This window comes from Amphiura filiformis, unplaced genomic scaffold (assembly GCF_039555335.1).
Source record: "Amphiura filiformis unplaced genomic scaffold, Afil_fr2py scaffold_38, whole genome shotgun sequence".
Lineage (NCBI taxonomy): Eukaryota > Metazoa > Echinodermata > Ophiuroidea > Amphilepidida > Amphiuridae > Amphiura > Amphiura filiformis.
Genome location: NW_027305502.1, coordinates 304,009 through 324,474, shown reverse-complemented (window position 1 = coordinate 324,474; position 20,466 = coordinate 304,009). Strand labels below are relative to the sequence as shown.

Genomic DNA, 20,466 nt, shown 5'->3' with positions numbered 1-20,466 from the left:
TTCAGAAGCAAAATGGGATGCACATAGCCCCCTTTGAACTTATCTATTTCTGGAAATAATTATGGAGAGAAAGCATAAACTACGTCTAAAAGCTGAAAGTGTAAGGGTCATTATTATGCTTGAATTTTCCACTTTGCTCAAAATGAAATGTACTTTTCAAACATTTCAAATTTTTTTTTATTTCTTTTGCATCAAGATATTTGGGAACACGGCCATAATTTCTCATTGGAAGTGGCGATTTTGTTGGGAACTTGACGCACATTACAAACAAGTCAATAAAAGAATGTGCATATTCATTCTTGATATTGGTTGTCTCGATTTTTATGTAAGCTTAAAATGTTGGCCGCATTTGAAGTAAAATGGCATCCGCTTGTATGTCGTTTTGTAACCAGTAATAATAATTCCGTGCAAGATTTCATAGACAAAATTCTGCCCTACATTATTTCTATAAACCCTCTTCTGCATGCAGGTGCTATTTAAATTTTCATTTCGATAGCAGAAAATTGAGATATTTGCTATTTTTCCGACTCGCTGCTGCCAAATTGTCTAGTTTCGCGATAAAAAGATACAGCGAAATCAATTTTTTTTCGAACCATTTCACCTCGTTTGACTTGTGCTTTGAAGTACAAACTTCAAAATTGATATAGTGATTCTATATTTCAAGCTCGTCATACTGTGTTTTTCTTACCTCTGATTGTCGCTGCTCAAGGCCAAAATTCGAAATTTTTTGGACAGAAGTGACACTCTCATTTCTTTTTAAAACACATGTTTACGCACGACATTATTCTGACGGGCTGTATTTGCCAAGTGGTGTTGCGAGGGCAAGTGGTGTTGCCGAGTTTGGATTTTAAAATATTTAGGTATTTTCTAGCTTAAAATCCAGCGCCAATGCTGCGCTTGCAACAGGTAGATATTTAGAAATCCATTTGTATGGGTATGGGTATGGAAATTGGGGATCCCAAAAAATTGGCATATGCCTATATATAGGCTATATGCAAAGGGGATGGGGCATTTTTGGCAGGCCAAGGGGGAGGGGGCCACAAAAATTTGGCAGTCCAGGGGGGTGCGGACAAGCGATTTTCGGCGGACAAGCGATTTTTAGCGAGTCGCTTGGAAATTTTGGCTTATAATTAGTAGGCTAATACCGGTACTGATTGCACAGCCTTTCGAGAAAGCAATTTTTTGGCAAGACGGGGCGGGGGGAGGGAATAAAATTAAATTTTGGCAGGTCGAAAGGAAGAATGACTTTACCTAGCACACATTAAAGGGGCATTCGTGATCCACAGCCTCATACAACCCCATAGGCCTACGTCCTTCTCACAAGTTAAGATTTTTATACCAGTCATCCCGCTCTGGCCACATGTTTAGGCATTTTCACGCAGATCAATTCATTAAGCAATGGAAAATATTGCCAAATTTGAATTTCGTTTTAAAAGCCTACTCCCCATTAAAAAACCCACTAATTTTGGGGGATTAAAAAAGTTCTGTAAAATGAAACAAAAGGCTGCCTCAATCCTAATTATTCATTTAATAGGCCAGGCCTTCATTTCTGCAAATAGCGGGAGCTCAGTTAGTCACTCTCCTATGTGTAGGCCTACTGAGGAGCTTGACAAGGAGCTCAATTATATAATATCAATATTAAACCATAGGATTTTCAAGAAGTGAGCAGCTCAATAAATGCCATTAGTAAAATTATTGGGCCTACGATTTTTGTATTTTATTTGACTGTGATCCGTTTTTCTATAGGCTATATACATGCCTACACTGTATATAGGCCTACCTTTAAAAATTTCTAAAATTGGCGGAATTGAACAAGCTCTAAATTTCTCATCGTCCAGCATAACCAAGGGCAGCAGGGGGCGCCCCTAGCTATGGTCATACCCGTGAGTGGCGGAACCAGAATTTTTTTCGGGCATGGGGCCGGGGAAGTGAATTTGAGGCGGGGCACTTATTGCACTTGAAATTGCCGCATAAAAAGTGGAAAATTACATAATTGTGGGGATTTTGCCTAAAAACTGGATGAGAAAGAAAAAATATTGGGGAAATACTGCCCCCCTCTAAGGCGCCACTGCATAGCCTATCCATCCATGATGCTAGAATGACGGAAGTTCTGGCGCTGAAATTCAATTTCAATATCACGAGTTTTTATCAGGGATTTTACCAAGGGAAGGCGATAGTGTAGGATTTTGTTGATATACCAGGCAACACGAGAAAGGTGTGGCTAAATAAGGAGTGTTCATTATAAATATTTTCCATTATCATACTTTTGACGCCGAGAGCATAATTATTTAAAGCGTGAGGCCTACATCGTGTCAGTCACATGGTCACATTATTTTCTGTTGAAAGAGAAACGCACATGTCTCTGATTAGCTCGGGGATTAGCTACTGCGCTGCGTGCTGGTCTGTTGTTGTCAGTGGAAATGGGAAATTTATGAATGAACTTCGCAACTTTGCAACATCATCACGCATGGCCGGCGTAGCTGGGATTTTTCAGGAGGGCAAGACTGTAGGCCCTATGGGGAGGGGCCCAAATATCCACCAAATTCCCCACTGGGGGCGGGGGCCCAAATAGACAATTTTGCCAGGCTTATCATAATCGTATATGGTAGGCCTATTGAGCTGTATTGCATATCGTTTGGATTCCCCATCTCTCTGCCCCTCCTCTCACCCTCTCCTCTCTTTTTTCCTCTTTCTCTCCCCCCCTTTCCCTCTTTTTTTCCTTGCACTAGGGGCGGGGGGCCCAAATAGGCAATTTTGCAATTGCCCCCCGGCAGCTACGCTACTGTCATCACGGTAGACATCCGCGGTAGACCTACAAGCAGGGCTGTCAACTCTCACGCATTGGCCGTGAGTCTCACGCATTGGGTCACTTTCTCACGGTCTCACGCCAAGGTAGTATAATCTCACGCCTACGTAATAAATCTCGCATAAAAAGCTGGAAAATGAGTAAAATCTCACGCATCGTCCTGAATAATTTGTTGCTCCTACCCCCCCACCCCGGTTTTCACATTCGAGCGCCGTGGCTCAAATATTAATGGTTCAAAATGAACATTGAGTCGGCAAATCCCGCACGCCTAGCTCTTTATACAGACAAATATAGTAGGCATATCAAAATGTTGTATTTTTATATTTTCTGGTGGACTCGCGGAGAATATCATGTCATGTAGGTCCCGGCGCTGGGTTGGGGGGGTCTCAAGGCATTTTGGTAGGCCTACCCATGCTTGATTCCGGGAGGTTTTTTAGCAGGCCCGACCATTTTTTTAAACAAGGCGGTTCTCGAACCACGAGTCTCGCCTGCTTTCGTGACCACCTGCTTTTGCGATTACTTTTGGTACAGGTAAATGAATTTGGTGGTTATCGGCTGGGCACAATTATCTGGCTGATGGTGACCGTACCCATCAAGTTTCATGCCCACCAAGATCCATGCCCGACCAACAGTTTTTACTAATTTGACCTCAGATGACCCCTGGTGACCTCAAAATGACCTTCCAAAATTGGGCTTTAAATGTTGACTGTACCCACCAAGTTTCATGCCCGTACAACAGTTTGCACTAAATTTGACCTCAGATGACCCCTGGTGACCTTGAAATGACCTTCCAATAATTGGGCTTTAAATGTTGACTGTACCCACCAAGTTTCATGCCCCTACAACAGTTTTTACTCATTTGACCTCAGATGACCCCTAGTGACCTTGAAATGACCTTCCAAAAATGTGGCTTTAAATGTTGACTGTACCCACCAAGTTTCATGCCCGTACAACAGTTTTTACTTAATTTGACCTCAGATGACCCCTGGTGGCCTTGAAATGACCTTCCAAAAATTTGGCTTTAAATGTTGACTGTACCCACCAAGTTCCATGCCATTACAACAGTTTTTACTAATTTGACCTCAGATGACCCTGGTGACCTTGAAATGACCATCCAAAAATTTGGCTTTAAATGTTGACTGTACCCACAAAGTTTCATGCCCGTACAACAGTTTTTACTAATTTGACCTCTGGTGACCCCTGGTGACCTTGAAATGACCTTCCATAAATTTGGCTTTAAATGTTGACTGTACCCACCAAGTTTCATGCCCATACAACAGTTTTTACTAATTTGACCTCAGATGACCCCTGGTGACCTTGAAATGACCTTCCAAAAATTTGGTTTTAAATGTTGACTGTACCAACCAAGTTTCATGCCCATACGACAGTTTTACTAATTTGACCTCAGATGACCCCTGGTGACCTTGAAATGACCTTCCAAAATTTGGCTTTAAATGTTGACTGTATCAACCAAGTTTCATGCCCATACGACAGTTTTTACTAATTTGACCTCAGATGACCCCTACATGACCTCAGTGACCTTGACGCACTAACCAATACAAACCGGTTCTGTCTCGGGTCAAGATGCACCCACCCACCAAGTTTGAGAGCGTGCGACTCATAGTCTCCGAGAAAATAGGCGGAAGGCAAACTTTAACCAAAACTTTAACCAAATTTGTCACATACACACACACACACACACACACACACACACACACACACACACACACACACACACGCACGGAAAAGTGATTATATAGTCTCCTGCCTTATCAGGCGAGACAATAAAAACACCTCGGGCGGGTCTCTTCAAAACATTTGTACCGCGGGGATCAAAGTCATCCAAATTTGGCCTAATTTGACGCTTTTTTAAGGGCACTTTTGCCAAAATGCGCCCAAAAGTTGGTCTTCGCTGTAAACCCACCCATCATAGTCGTTGAAAAGGTAGGCCTACCCCAAAACTGTGGCACATCCACGAACCCGAGGAGAGACCTCCGCGGGTAAAAACACACCTCTAAGCGGGACCAGATTTATAATTTAAAATAGGCCTACATTTTGGAAGCCAGTCATCACGACAAAGCGGGCCATGGCAGTGTTAATGGTATTAACACTTTGATTTTAGGCTTAAATAACGAGTGTAGGCCTATAAATTACAAATTTGCACACACCGGGGAACCTTCTCAAGCTGGTTTGGGTAAGGATGTGAGGCTGTGACTCGAAAAACTACCGTGACGATTTTAAACCAAATTTGAAGAAAACAGACCCAAAATTGTATCAACTTTTGGACTGAAAGTTTTCGCAAATATTTACTTTTCGAGAAAATTATTGAAAATACCCTTCTTGAACCTAATTTTCATGACACTGAGGGTCAATAAAATCATGGCTAAAAATACAACAGAGTCTAAACTAAATGGCTGAAAATGCACCCCAAATCTGCCGCACATCCCCGACACATTTCACCTTATAGATTTTGAAAATTATGCATAATAAAATAGGCCCGAACTTATCCCAAATTATCCCCGAAAAAATATTTTTTTGCAGGTGAGGTTGGAGTCTTATTATTTTTATTCTCAGAGAGGATATGGGTTGATATTTTTAGCAGGGTACAATTTGTCTTGTTTTTTGACGTTGAAGTTCCAGATTCTTTTTTTATATGTTATTATTCATTTATTTATTTATACCCGGGATTTATACCCTGTCGTGGGGAAAAGTACACACGGCAGCTACAGAGAAACCACGAAAAACTCCTGTAAAGTGCATGAAAATGCCCGAAAATGTGCCAACCGAAACACCCGAACAGGAAGATAAAATAAAAAACAAAACCAAAACCCAGGAAATTTCCCGAAATAAGTTCCAAATTCTTTGTCCCCACTAAAATATATGAACACTCCCTTATGAAGTCTGCCCTCTTCCGGCTATTCTGGTAGTAGGCGTTGACAATTACCTTCATATTTTTGAAGCATGTTTGAACCCGATTTGTTCTCTATTCACATTTTTAACGTTGCAAGTAACATTTCAAGACCTCTATTTGTGACAGGTATTTATTACCTTGCTAGAGATGTGCCTAAAGTTGAAATTCAATATTTCGGATCGCAAAGATCGAGAGATATAAAGTTGTTGAATATCAGTTTAACACCATGGATCATATGGGCGTCTTATATGAAGGATTAAAATAACTAGGAAAAAATGGCTGGGATACAGGTTGCGTAAATACTACATGAATATTCATGAACTATACAGATTCCATTCTTCTCAAATAATAAAGATATCAATCACGCTCCTAGACAACAGTTGCTTGGCGCTTGTAAACAAATCGAATAATAGTGCTTGATAACAGCTAAAAAAAATAGGCTAAAAACACATTTTCACACAATTTTTTCCGGATTTTTTTATTTCACATGATAAGTAGACATATTTTCTTACGTATAAGGTAATAATATATTTTTTCTGGAGGTAAAGCCCTTCAACACTTTGTTTAACCTTAAGACATTTTTTTAATTTTCAGCCCATTTTACAAGTTAGCCTGAACTCCTTTTAATTTTGACCTGAACAGATTAGGCAAACTATTTAATACCAGCGCATATGACGCCAATTAAGTGGCACTCTGTAAATTGTGAGTCTGTTTGGTCCTTTTGATGTGTCCTTTTGACCCCAGGGTTATGACCTTCCCGAACCCTGTGTACGTAAAGTGTTATGGGCAGTGGCGGTGCCAGGAATTTTTTTTCGGGGGCATTGAGGGGCAAAGTGAATTTCAGGGGGGCAAAATCAACAAATTTTGTGCAAAATTACCGCAAAAAGGTGAAATTTTCGTAATTTTGGGTTTTTACTGGGGGGCAACAGGGGGGAAGGAGTTCTGACTGGGGGGCATATTCCCCCTCATGCCCCACCCCGTGGCGCCAACACTGGTTATGGGCATATATTTTGATCGTAACAATTAAACGATGCATTATTCATAATCTCATATTCAGTCACAACTACAGCACCTAAAGACTTGATTTTTTTCAGGGTATGTTAGTTTACTAAATTATATTACACAATCATTTAAAAATCAGAATTTTTAAAACATTGAGGGCATCCTCCTAAGCAAAAGTTACAATATGGCACGGTTTATTTATGGACAAAGGCATGCATCAAATTTGCTTCAATGTGGACCAATGATACAGCGTATTACAAATCCCATGGTAACACTAAGCCTGACCTACGAACAGTAAACAATGCCATGGGCAATCAGATAACGAGATTTTATTCTGCGATAATGACAATGAATTTCATTAAAATCATCCATTGATCTTAATCTCTTATTTAGAATATGCATGGTCATACTGAATACATTGTTGCTAGTCAATTAAAAAGAAGGTGGGAAGGTGTTTGCACTCAAATATTGAGACAAATAAAGCTGACATACAAGAGGAATGGTACAGGTTCTATAAAGAAGATCCCAAGGCTTGATATAAGGGGTCAGGGTTCACTCCAGATCGCGTCTTCGCATCCATGACGCTTTTTCTGAGCGCTGGACACATTAATTTTGAAATTAACAAACCTTCTGCGTTCGACCGGATGCAATAAATTTCGATGTCAGTAGAAAACTTCTTGAATCGGTACTCAAATGTTTCGATGCTACGCACTGATATCCCATACAACCCAATCCAATCCCCAGACCTCAAAATTTGTGGAAATTGGGGGGTGAAGGGGTCCAACGGACCCGTAAATTTGGACCCAGCGCGAACTCTGTAAGGGGTATAATTTCCACCCCAAGTGCATAATTTTTCTTGGGAGGAGGAAAATGCCTAAAACTTTTGGTTTGATAATAATTGGCCCATGGAAATATAAATGCAACTATTGGCTTCCTCGACTCCATTTATAAGATCAATGTATTAATATTAAGAAATACACCACAGTTTTCTAAGTTAAGTGGTATGGTTTCTGCCATCCCACTTACCTCAAATGGAAATGAAGCCATTCAACTAAAATTTTCAAATAATGCCATCTTAATTTAATAGTTTGTCTCAAAGCCCTTCCCAAGTTAAAAACCTAATGCGGAATGCGGTTTGTTAGGTTTTTTTACTTAAAGTTTTTTTATCAATTTTATTGAGATTTACGATTTAGGCTATTTTGAGACGTGAGATTTTTGTGTGGTGGATTTGGAAAAAAAAAAGAAAACAGCTGAAAAAAACTGAAATTTGTCCCGAGTAGATGGTTTTGAAGTAAATTGTTTCTGTTTAACCCTATGAGAACTACCTGCCGATTAGCCAAAAAAGAAGTTTTCATTATCAATTGCACCAATCAGCAACATTGTTAGAATAATTTTACCATGCAAAAAAATTGGGGTGAATTATTTGCAAAGCTCCATTCTGATTGGTGATTAAAGTGAAGATATCACATAATTGACCAATCAGAGGCAATGTTAGATCGGCAGGTAGTGCTCAGGGGGTTAAGCTCAATTTTGATGTGTGTAATTTGTTTGTTGCAGTGTCAAAACGCATGTACTAACCTAATCCCGCAAGGTGTAAACACGCGCATGCAAGGGCAGTTTGTTTGTGGTTGGCACATGTGCATAAAACAACAACATAAGAGCACTGACGTCACTACCAAACTCAAACAAAATGCACTTTGTATAATCCTGTACCAACATCTTTCCAAAGAAATATGCAATCTCATGAAAAATTCAATTGCAAAGCACTTGACTTCTGCTATCATGCTATGCTAATCAAGGAGGAGAGACTACAAATAGATCATGAAAGATAAAAGGGCTTTTAATTCTTAGCTGAGTCAATACATGGACCATGGACTTAAAAAACAATTATGAATTTCTGAAAACTAGAAAAAAACATCTAGGACCTGTTTAAAAAAAAAAAATTTAACACATTTTTGACCAACTTGAGAAATTTTCACCAAAAATGGTTAAATAATATGCTCAATTTTAAATTAATTGAGATTCTGGTAAACAGATCCCTCGATATATTTCAGTTCCAATCAGGAACCTTGTTCACTCTGCAATGACTGTAAAAAGTGTTTCTAGATGTCAGCAGACCCAAGTGGCTGTGATGACGTCGCCACTTTTGCTAGTTGCCTTTGTGAGATGATCTGGTCATAGATTCTGTCCAATTTGTATGCCCCCTCGTCCTTGTTCATAGTGTTTTTGCCCCTGCTCCTGATCCAAATGGCTTCTTTAAGCCAACGTGTGGTTTTGTCTGCCTCTTGATCGATGATTTTAGCCTCGTCCCACAGAATCTATGACCAGATCATCTCACAATGGCTACCAGCAAAAGTGGCGATGTCATCACAGCCAGCATAAGTGGCGACGTCATCACAGTCACTTGGGTCTGCTGACATCTAGAAACACTTTTTACAGTCATTGCAGAGTGAACAAGGTTCCTGATTGGAACTGAAATATATCGAGTGAGTACTACATTTTCTTGGATCTGTTTACCAGAATCTCAATTAATTTAACTTGACTTTGAACGATTCTGATGAATCTCATCAATAATGCTCAATTTTGCTCAAAAATCATAAAAAAATCATGATTTTTGCCCAAATTTCAAATATTTTTGGTGAAGTTGATCAAACTGAAAATTTTTTTTTCAAAATTAATAACTTTTGTTGTTGTTACGATTTGCGAAAAAAATGTGGGTAAAAAAAACCCAATGTTTTCTTTTATTTTCTCCCAAACTGAGCATTTTATTTTTTACCCAAATGTGACCTCACAGATAGATTTTTCAAGTCTTTGCCATTCTAAATATGTATATTTTTATATACTTTAGACCAACAATTTAGCCATTATGATGCTCAAATGTTTCCATAATTCCAGGGTTAAGACCACCCTTAACCTGAAAAAAATATATAAGGGGTGTGATATGATAGACAGCAGGCCTAAGAAATCTGTGATTGACAGTACGGGCGAATACATTTGGATTCTGACAAGAGAATTTTGTGAGAATCCTTTGATTCATGCAAATATAGGATTGCTTTGATTTACATATCTACTGTCCACTGCTCAAAATAGTGAATAAAAAAATACTGCCCTCTATCAATCACCAAATAGAGTTTGTGTACTTACCTCAGGAGCTTTGCCCATGTGTTGTGAGAGTACTATCATATTAATTAGAGTCTCTGGGTTGTTGTTATCCTGAGAAGAGAATAGCAAGAGTGTGCGATCATTACACCACATACTATATGGAATAAAGTTTTAAAAGTACCTCCAAAAGTTATACCAAACCATTCATTCAGGTCTCCTTTCCAAAGAGTGAAATAAATAGAGTAATATTATACAAACTCTACATGTTTAAAGGAGAAATATGGCAAACTATTCGGGTGAGGGGTGATAGGCCATGCATATTCCAATGGATGGCCTGTGGACTTTACCAGTACGTTAGCTCAATCGATAATGCGTTCGACTATGGTGCGAGAGGTTGCGGGTTAGAACCCTGGTGGTGCCTATTACGCTCTCGTGGAAAAATTGAGTTAGCTTACTGCCAATTGTCTCGTTGTAACCCGTATGAAACTCGGGGAGCTGATCCTGGTTGCGAAGGTTATTTGTAGAATATCTAGGGAGTGCTTGAAGCAGCAAAGTCCCTGTAAAGTGTGCTGAGGCTTGTGGATCAACGTCAAGGCGTTGTGCCTGTACGTAGCGCACAATAAATCACTGCGCCGGAAAATAGTTTGACTTATTTCCTGCATAATACCATGCAGTATTTGTTTTATTACATCACTAGCTTACGTAATTATGCGCTAATGGTGCCAATTATTCATTAATCTTAATTAAAATAAAACACAATAACTTGCAAATCTTCACATTATCTAACATTCCAAAATCATCAAGTTATCGCAGCTAAAATATCACGTCAATATAGGTGTGACGTGCAATTTAATTCTGACGTCAAACTTTGACATTGAAGTTGGAAAATAGCATAAAACATTAACCGGTTAATAGTCTGGTATGTAGACCACTTGGTGTTAGCTGAATCTATTTTTTTGTGTTGTACTTGATTGACCACTTTGGCACCATTAGCTTATGAATAAGTAATAAAATGTAATAATATTATAGCCTTTACTCAGGATTTCTAAATGCTTACACTTACTACTTGGAAAGGACAGCACTTGCTAATGTGCTAACATGTGCACCTTATTTATTATGTAAAAGGAACGGGTCAAACCAGTATCACACATTGGTACACAGCCCAGATAGAGAATGAGGCGTCAATGTTTTATCACTTATATTGTGATGCAATCAGCAAAATCAGAACTAATGTTTATGCAGTGTACAAGTGGCAAAAATAGTGCCAAAATCTTTCTAGTAAGTAGTGAAGACTTATATGCCAAGTATTATAATTTTATGACTGTTATTGTTACAAACAAGCAAAGAAAGGAGGATGCATTATTTATTGTCCAAATAATATTGACCAACAGGGTACTAGCCAGTGCTCCAGCAAAATCATATCTTCCTCGTGTATATTTTTTCATTCACATTTCACTGCTGTTATATTTTAGAAAAGGGAATTTGTAGAAAACGTATCTACACATTTAATTGTTTTTACTTAGAAATGAAAAATTATCTACTTTACCTAATTAGATACCAAACTGTAATCAGCATTAACATATTAGGCGGGACAGGGGGAAGAGTAAGACTGACGCCCTCATTTGTCAACATTCTAGATTGATGACCAAGAAACGTATGTGTTAAAAAAGAATCTGGGGAACAGAGACAGCATAGTTGTGTCACAAACTGCCCAGCCGTGTCCAAATTAAACTTTTGACTTCGCTTTTGAACACACATTTTGTGGGCAGCAGAGTGAGATCCCGTCATATTGGTGCGGTAGGACATGTGCGCCGGTGCAACCGGTCCCTGTGCGAGTGGTTGAGCTTTCGACAGATATGTCTCCGACTTCATCAGGACACTTCTTCATCAGTCCTGATGAAGTCAGAGACACATCCGATGAAAGCTTGACCACTCGCACAGGGACCGGCTCCACCGGTACTGTGATAACTGCATACTCATAAAAATACTAAAACTTCTTATGAATTCCCGCCTACTTATCTATATTTACTTACTCTGTCACCTTGGTCTGGGGCGGACATTTTATAAATGAAGTTAGAAGAGCAGCACCGACACCACTTGCATTACATTCCAGATGTTAAATCTACATCATATGCAAAATTTGAGGAAAAATGAACGAGTCCGTTTTATTTTAGGGCCATTTGTCTATAGCTGGTCTTTACATGTAGCCCTATGGAGAGAGTGCCTGTTGAGGCGCTATAACCCCCATTTTCGGAACAAAAATGTGATTTTTAAAAAACGGACACGTGCACATTTTCAGAGTATGTAGTATGAACATGTAGAAATATAATCAAGTAGTTGCCCTACCTGCTCTTCTCCGAAAAAATAGAAAGTCCTATACCTCAGTGATAATGAAACCTAGGTGCATGTCCCTAGCTTCCTGCAGTATCCCCTCTGCATCGTCTAGTTTACCTTGTTGTAAGCAGGCCGATGCCTGAACGTTGAGTAATAATGATGTCCCTGTGTTTTTATCTGCTAGTTCTCACACAGGGACCGGCTCCACTGGTACTGTGATAACCGACAGCATACTCAAAAAAATACTAAAACTTTTTATGAATTCCCGTCTACTGATTTATAGTCACTTACTCTGTCCATAGCTTCCTGTAGTATCCCCTCTGCATCGTCTAGTTTACCTTGTTGTAAGCAGGCTGATGCCTGACCGTTGAGTAATAATGATGTCCCTGTGTTTTTATCTGCTAGTTCTTGGAAGATGTAGAAAGCATCTTGAAGTTTCTCACCTCCCTAGTAAAGAGAATTGCAAAAACCATGCACGTGTTAGAGGACAAACCAAAAGTTTGATGATGTCATAAACAAAAGTGCTTTTGTTAGAAGGCTGACCCCTCGTCCCTCCCAGTAACTTATATGTGAAATGTTGACAAATCCTTACAAGAGATCAACTTTCACCCTTAGTTTTTAACAAACAAAAGTATACTTTTTTACCCACCCCAACATAAGGACTTTCATTTATAGGAAATCATTTAAATTTTGGTTTGTTCCCTTAGGCACCATGTTCAGTTTGGTTGTTCTATTTGTTGCGTTGTCATTCTATTGTACCCTGGAGATGTAATAAATTATGTCAATCATAATAATAAACATTTGCAGTGCACAATATGAAGAAAATATGAAGAAAGATTCCTTATTGCAAGTATCAATATTCAGCATAGTTGACGTCTACACTAAATTTTTTTTTCAGAAACCATACTTTCAGGATACTAAACCGGCCTTTACAGAATTTCAGAACAAAAGGCTTTTGAAATACGTTGCCGGTCTCACTTTATGAATACACCTGTTCCAATTACAGAACTAATTGAATAGCTGCTGGTTGAATATATAGGGCTGGCACCATTTTATTCCCTGTTTGAATGTGGTTTATCATGTGTGTTACTGTCTTTCTGTACGGGTGTGAGTCATGGGTATTACCAAGGACATGGAAAACAAGATCAATGCATTTGCAACATCTTGCTACAGAGTCATGTTAAACATCAAGTGTGTGGATCAGATTCCAAATGAAACCATCTACAACCTGACCAACACCACTCCACTGGTTGCCAAAGTCAAGATTCATCAACTCAAATTTCTCGGCCATATACTGCGTCTTGAAGATGGCGAGCCTGTGAAAGAATATGCGCTTTATATTCCACCACATGGGAAGAGGAAACCGGGATGGCACGCACACTGTACTTACAGTATGTCCAGCATCTCCTGGGAGATACTGAAGGGATGCTGCAGCCAAACAAAATTGTTTCGCTTGCCCAAGATCGCATTAGTTGGAGACTAATGATGATGATTATGAGAGTTTATAGTACCATACTATGTGTTTACTGGTATGTTGTCTTTATATGCCTACAAATATGCACTGGCTTTTTTCTCACTTAATGTTAACCCTGGGGTACTGGAATTGCATGCTCACATCACTGGCTCCAGAAAAGAAAGCACACAATAATAATACTTACTACTGCAAGGTTGAACCAAGCCTGGGCAAGTTGTGTTAATGTTGCATCATCATCCTTTTCCTGCATTTTCTTCACCTCTTTCCTGACAAAAAAATAGCAATATTTTTTATATATTCCTACCAAACACTTTAGTGTGCCAATATTGCAGTGCCATGAACTGAAGTATACCAAATCCCCTAGAAAATTCTAAAGCTGAAGATTAATCAAAACACCAGTTTTGATGACATTAGCTAACTGTTCTCATAATATTTACTATTATAGGTAAAATATCTAATTCTCGATCATGAGAGCCAACTTGGGTTCGCAAAGAATTTGTGTCGAGCATACTACACAAAGACTGACGTTTACGGTGCAAACGCAGCTTTTAAGAATCACTGACGCAGAAGGTACAGCCTCTCATGATCAAGAATTAGTTATTTTGCCTATAATGAAAATTGCCCTGGACCCAAGCGCAACTTAGTGCCACCCATGCCCCTATATAGAAGACATGACCTTAATGAGTGACCCCATTTGAAATCTACACTCCTTGTGTGAGAGATTAAGGTAATGTCTTACATAGGGGGTGATGGATTTTAAATGGAACAGCCCAAAAAAAGTTCTTTCTCGATGTTGCACACCACCTTGAAAGTTATATCACACCAGGTAAATATTAAAATGCAAATTGTGATGTGATACGGATTACTTTGTGGTCTGTTTTTGATCAATTAAAGAAAGCTCTTAAATCTTCACTGCACAGCAGTTAATTCCTACGCAAAACAGCATCAATTCAATAAAGATATCCCCGCAGCTTAGCAGTACTTCCGTGGGATTATTTCAACAAACAAATAAAACGGGATGTGACTTTCTGACAGACACAAAAACTCATCTTATCAATTATTAATGTTCCGCATGCTGGCCATAGCCTTGAACACAAAAAGTCCAAGTTTTGTTTGAGATATTTTCTGAAAGTATCAAGAGCTATCTCAAGAGCCACTGAACCAATACAGGCCTTGTTTGCACTCATTTTAATGCATTTTTCATGCTGCTTCCAAATATGGCCGTGAAAATGTACAATTACAAAATTTTTGAACTTTTAAAGAAAATGTAGAACTTGTCGTCTGCAGCAGACTACGCATGCATGGAAAGGGTTAATGCATACTATTACTTACTTTGACAAGTCCACTCTGTCAATCCTCAAGTAGGTCTGTACAGTCAAAGCCAAGCTGTATTAAACAAAATTCAACACACTTATTAATATTGAAGTACACTATTTTTATATGCAAATATATGCATAATCTGATTTTATGAAAACACTTGAACTTGTCACACTGAAAATGACATAACCATTAATTAGCACTCAAGAATCGTGGATGTATATTTGTCCGATTAAAGATCGATACACGTTTCCACATCACCTGTAAAGTGTGCCAAGGCTCGTGGGTTTATTTAAGTTATGCTCATATATAATGCACTAAAAATCACTGCACTTTAAAACAAAAAAGTTTTCCCCTTGAAATATCTATCAGAAACGTTGTGCACTTTATTATCTTAAGTTAACACTTGTAAATACTGCAGTTAGGCAACGAAAAAAAATTAAAAAGTTCTACGGGCCCAATCGACCCAGAATTTGCACTTTAAGAGAATTTTTTTAAATTTCTTTATTGAGCTAAAATCATGTAAAATCAGCCATTTTGGGCTGAAAATGTTTAGGAAATATATTTGCAAAAAATTGTTAACGTAATTTAAGCCTCCGACTGATCGACACTACTTGAAAGGTCCATTCACCCATAGAACAATGTTTTTTTGTCTTCATAAAGCCCTAAGTCAATGACATACTGGATCAATTGCTCCACGAATTGACTAGCATATACACACTGTCGCTGCTTTGAAAGGGGATGCTTGGCAGCTGCCACCCAAAAATTCTGGAGGGGTGCATATTAGGGGAGGGCACTAATTAGGTCAATGTAGGTCAATGGATCATATTAAGAGCTTCATGCTCAGGCCTTGCCGTTTGAGGCGAGCGATCACCCAAACTCAATTACTAGTGAGCGATTTTCCACTCGCCATAGACACTAAATATCGCTCGCTGCGAACCGCCAACATCACCCAAAATTGAATCTAATTCACATTCCAGTTTGAGCACTTTCAATGTATTCATTCGATTTAACGTAATAAATTATAGCCTTAAACCCTGAAAACGAAAGAGAGGGTGTCAATAGTGCGTACGTGGTTCATATTGGTATGAATTAAGGATCTTTCAGACCTAGATAGTGCCTCGACCACTACATACAACTACAGAGTGATTTGACCACTTGCGTAGCATCATGCTAACAAGTGATTGACCGTTAAAATCTAGACGGCAAGGCCTGCACTTTTGAGAGAATAAAAGTGTACATACACTAGGATCCACAACATGCTCATCTATCATGGCACAATTCTTTAACCCCAATACATTTGTACATTCACTGAATGACCTTAGAAAATTTGGGTACAAAAACCCATATTCTGCAACTTGAGGTCAAATTTTGCACTATGAGTGTTTAATTGAGGTTATTGAACTATGTCATTGAGATGAGGCCATTGTGGTCCATAGTGATGTACTTTGATTCTAATTTCATGTTAATTTGACTTTGATGAAATACTGGCCAATGTTCCCTACTGGATTCAATCGGCCATGAAATACATGCACATGCTATATTTTGAAGTTCACCTTATACAGATGACTTTTTACTGCTGTATTGAAAAGTTAGGGTTCAAGGATGTTGGCTATGTTGCCTGGAACAGAGTTTTAATCTCTAATTATTCTTGGTAAAAAGGAGTTCTTATAGCCATTTATCATAAGACTGCTTTCACTAGAATTGCATGTTTCATTTTAGTACTTTATTACATGCTTCTTCAAATCACAATTTTGCTGAATTTAGGGTGTTGTGGACAGGAAAATCATGGAATGGGACAATGGGTCTCTATGATAATGTGAACCATCAACATCGGATTTCAATAAAGTCATGAACCTGATTTAAAAAGATTTCTAGTCACTTACCACTCTAATGATTCTGACTGATGAAGGCATCTAAGTGCTGCATCAAAATTCTGTGAATAAAAATCAATTGTTTACTCTTTAAGGCCAAATTAAAAAAAATATATACAACTGAAATACCATTTTGACAAATTTTTTTTAAACCTCTGGAATTCATTTTTTTCCCTGTACTTGAGTCTAGTAGGGGGAGAAAAGTACATCAAGATGAACCACCAGACCCATGCCCTTAGATTACTTTACTTCAATACAATATACTTTATGTTAAATATAACACTTCATAGGACTTTGATGTTTTGTCACATTTGAAAAAAAAACCCACATTTTGAGTTGGAGAGCTTTGAGACAAACCTTTTTTTTAATTTGGCCTAAGCTTAATTCATACTCAAAAATCATATGACTGTAATAACATTGCTTTGAGTGATTAGTCATTGCTTTCTAATTTCATCATTGTGAGAAATGAAAAGCATGGGTATTTCTTAATATTTATAATAATCATGGGTAAAAGACAAAAAGATAAAAAAACAATTTGGAGTAATGAATTAAAGAGTTGACAGGAAGTAATAGGAGTTAATGTCTTTTGCTGTTTTTGAGTGTGCATGTTCTCATCAACGATGGTTTGGTGGACTATCATGAAACATGATGGATGTACGCACAATCCTAAAAATGCCTTTCACCCAAACTAATTACAAGACGTCTTCTACATTGCAGCTGGCTTTTCCTTTTAAAGGGAATTTTTATCAAAAATAGATGACACTCAAATTATTGGGCTGGCTATTTCACTTGATATTCAAGCACCATGGGGTGTAGTAACCAATTCCAGTAACCCACATTTAAAATTCACACTCCCTGTGTGGAAGATTAAGGCCATGTCTTCAATAGGGGGTATATGATTTTCAACTGGAATAGCCAAATAAAAGATTCACCATATTTTATATTTTTTGTTTCAGATCTTCCTACCTCTTCATGATAATAAATAGCAGCAGCCATTAGAAGGAATGTGTCATTGGATATGTCAACACTGCTACTCATCTTGCTGTCCAGATCTTGTACAACTTTCTCCCTAAAACAATACACAATAACACAAATATGATCATCAGAATTGGAAGGATATGTTTTATATCAAATAATTTTAGTGACATTGTCACTTAAAGCCACATTGTAACACTTCCTAAGGAGAACGCCCTTCTATTTCTTTTTTTAACACAATTGTAATGTACTTTATTAAACTAAGATACCGTACCCTGCAAAAATCAAGACTTTAGGTGCTGTAGTTTTGTCACAATTTGAGATTTTGATTATACCATCTGAACAAGACAGCTTGTTATTACGATGGAAATACTTGTCAAACGTGTATGCGATGTTCATAACACAGTAAGTACATCAAATACATCAAAGTGTTCTGATTTTACCAAAAGAGGTGTCAAAATGTTCGTTTTCATAAAACAAATCAAATAAGGATAGGATTGCACCATCTTGGATGTTTCGTTACCTAGGTAACACAGTGAAATAGGTCAAGGTCAATATAGGCCTCAATGGTACTTGACCTATTTTGCTGTGTTACCTAGAGACTTGAATTAATAGTTCATGATGCCCTGGCGAGAAATAAAATATTTTGATATTAATCTGCGATGTTATAAAGCCCGCAGTATAAGAGAGTGGATGATTGTTGATGATTTTTACTTCAAACAAGAATTGAGCCAAGAACCTCTTGCTTCAAAGTCAATAGACCTTAACCCCTGTGCCATGCTACTTTCCTTTTTTTGGAAATTCCTCCAAATAAAAGGAACATTGTGCACAGGAGAAACAAAATTTACCTTTTATTAGAATTCGCTAGATAGTCTGCAAACATCCTCACAGCAACTAACTCTGGTGCTGAAGATGGTCGTACCTCATCTAATACAACTCCAAACTTGCGCTGTCAAGATAAAATTATAGGTGCAATGGTAATGGTAGTTAAAAGTTTGCTAAAATTTTAAAAAAAGAATACACTTTTACCAGGGTTGCCAACTTTTAAGTCCCCAAAAAGGGTTCTTTCCATGAGACTGGGGGAAAAGTTTACCGTACCAAGAAAGGGGTCTTTCTGTGAGACTTTTGGGTCAAAATATAAAAGTTGTCCAATTTTTGATACAAAGTCATCAAAATTTGATTTGAAGAAAAATTATAAAATTTGTAAATTTTAGAGAACTGCGGACATTCAGTGAGAGGTTATCAAAAATTTGTTCAAAATCTTGAAAAAGGGAGTCTTTTGATGAAAATAAAATGAGCAAAACAAAACAGGGAGTCGTTCTGTGAACTTTGAAAAATGGGAGTCAATATGGCTGTATGTCACATCATCCATTTTTAGTGAGTGCCAATTTTAGGAAAAAGTGCATTGCAGGGTCTCAGCCTCAGGTACTGATCTGGGAAGAACACACAAGTTTTAAGCTAAGTAATTTCAAATTACTCACACAATATGGCATGGAAATAATTATTTCCATCTTGGTCACCTTTTCATTGAAAAACCACCGGGGTGGGCATTTATTAGAGGAGGCATTTATTATAAGTATAGAGTAGACAATATGGTGCTGGTATTTGATATTAAAAATCTGCTAAGCTACAACAGAGACAAATCAATTCAATATCTTTCAGAACTTCCATATATGTGACGTGTCATATCAAAAGGAGACACTTTTGGGCAGGTTATCAATTTTGAGGTTTTTATATATCTTAAATAAAGAGATATTTTGCTCCACAATGCCGTTTTCCCCACTGAAATCGGACATTCCTAAGCGAAGATATTGAGTTTGTAAGTTATGGTATTATAAAATTGGAAATTGAGATATCGGCCTTTAAAAATATTATTGACAATGTTGAGAGTAGGAATTCTCTTCAAAAATGTCTCAAAAAATACAAGATGCCATTTATATTCCGGTCTGAAACTATCAGACAATATTTTTAAAATTAATAACATCACAAATTTGCATCAAACCCGAATTGTGAAAAAATCACCCCGTGCAAATTTTTGGCTATTTCTTTATTTACGATCCTGCCCAAAAGTGTCTCCTTTTGACATGACACGTCACATATATAGAAACAAATAACTTACATCTGCAATATATGCCCTGTACATGAATACATCTCGTGTCAGCTTCAAGTCTGGAGTCGATGGCTGCAGAGAAAACAATCAAAGTCCTATTAAATTGTGAAAACACAACTATTTAAATGGAGCTTCAAAATTTGAGCTATTCCAGTTGAAATCCATATTACACCCCCATGGAATGACCTTGATCTTCCACAAAGGGAGACTAGAGACTCCAATAAATGGAGTCAACCATTCAGGCAGCCCAATTTGAAATTCACATTCCCTGGCTCCAAAAAGTGGAGCCACTCGCAAAAAACGGGCTGGCCGCGAAGTACGGGGTCAAAAAAACCAAATTTCTAAAATGTTTACTTTTTGCATTTGACCGGCCGTGCGTATGCTGTGTGAGTGCATAGAAAACAACGGACGATGTACGTGCTGTGTGGACACCTAGCCTGACCTAGGCTACAGCTAGCTTGAGATACTTTAGCTAAAATACAGGTTTACATAAATTACTATAGATCTTACATTATCTTGCTGTATTTCAGCTAGAACGCCATCGGTAGAACAACCAGGTTT

The 20,466-nt window shown here is 38.1% G+C and overlaps 1 protein-coding gene across 1 annotated transcript in view; it reads right to left on the bottom strand.

The window, feature by feature from the left end:
* LOC140144068 (coatomer subunit epsilon-like) overlaps positions 1-20,466 on the bottom strand; it is a 56,148-nt gene that overhangs the window by 33,160 nt on the left and 2,522 nt on the right. The window contains exons 2-9 of the mRNA XM_072165904.1: positions 19,915-19,977; positions 18,644-18,744; positions 17,787-17,889; positions 16,833-16,882; positions 14,962-15,015; positions 13,814-13,895; positions 12,447-12,602; positions 9,864-9,932 (exon numbers count right to left, since the gene is read on the bottom strand). Coding sequence (XP_072022005.1) covers positions 9,864-9,932; positions 12,447-12,602; positions 13,814-13,895; positions 14,962-15,015; positions 16,833-16,882; positions 17,787-17,889; positions 18,644-18,744; positions 19,915-19,977 — 678 coding nt within the window. The remainder of the gene's footprint in view (positions 1-9,863; positions 9,933-12,446; positions 12,603-13,813; positions 13,896-14,961; positions 15,016-16,832; positions 16,883-17,786; positions 17,890-18,643; positions 18,745-19,914; positions 19,978-20,466) is intronic.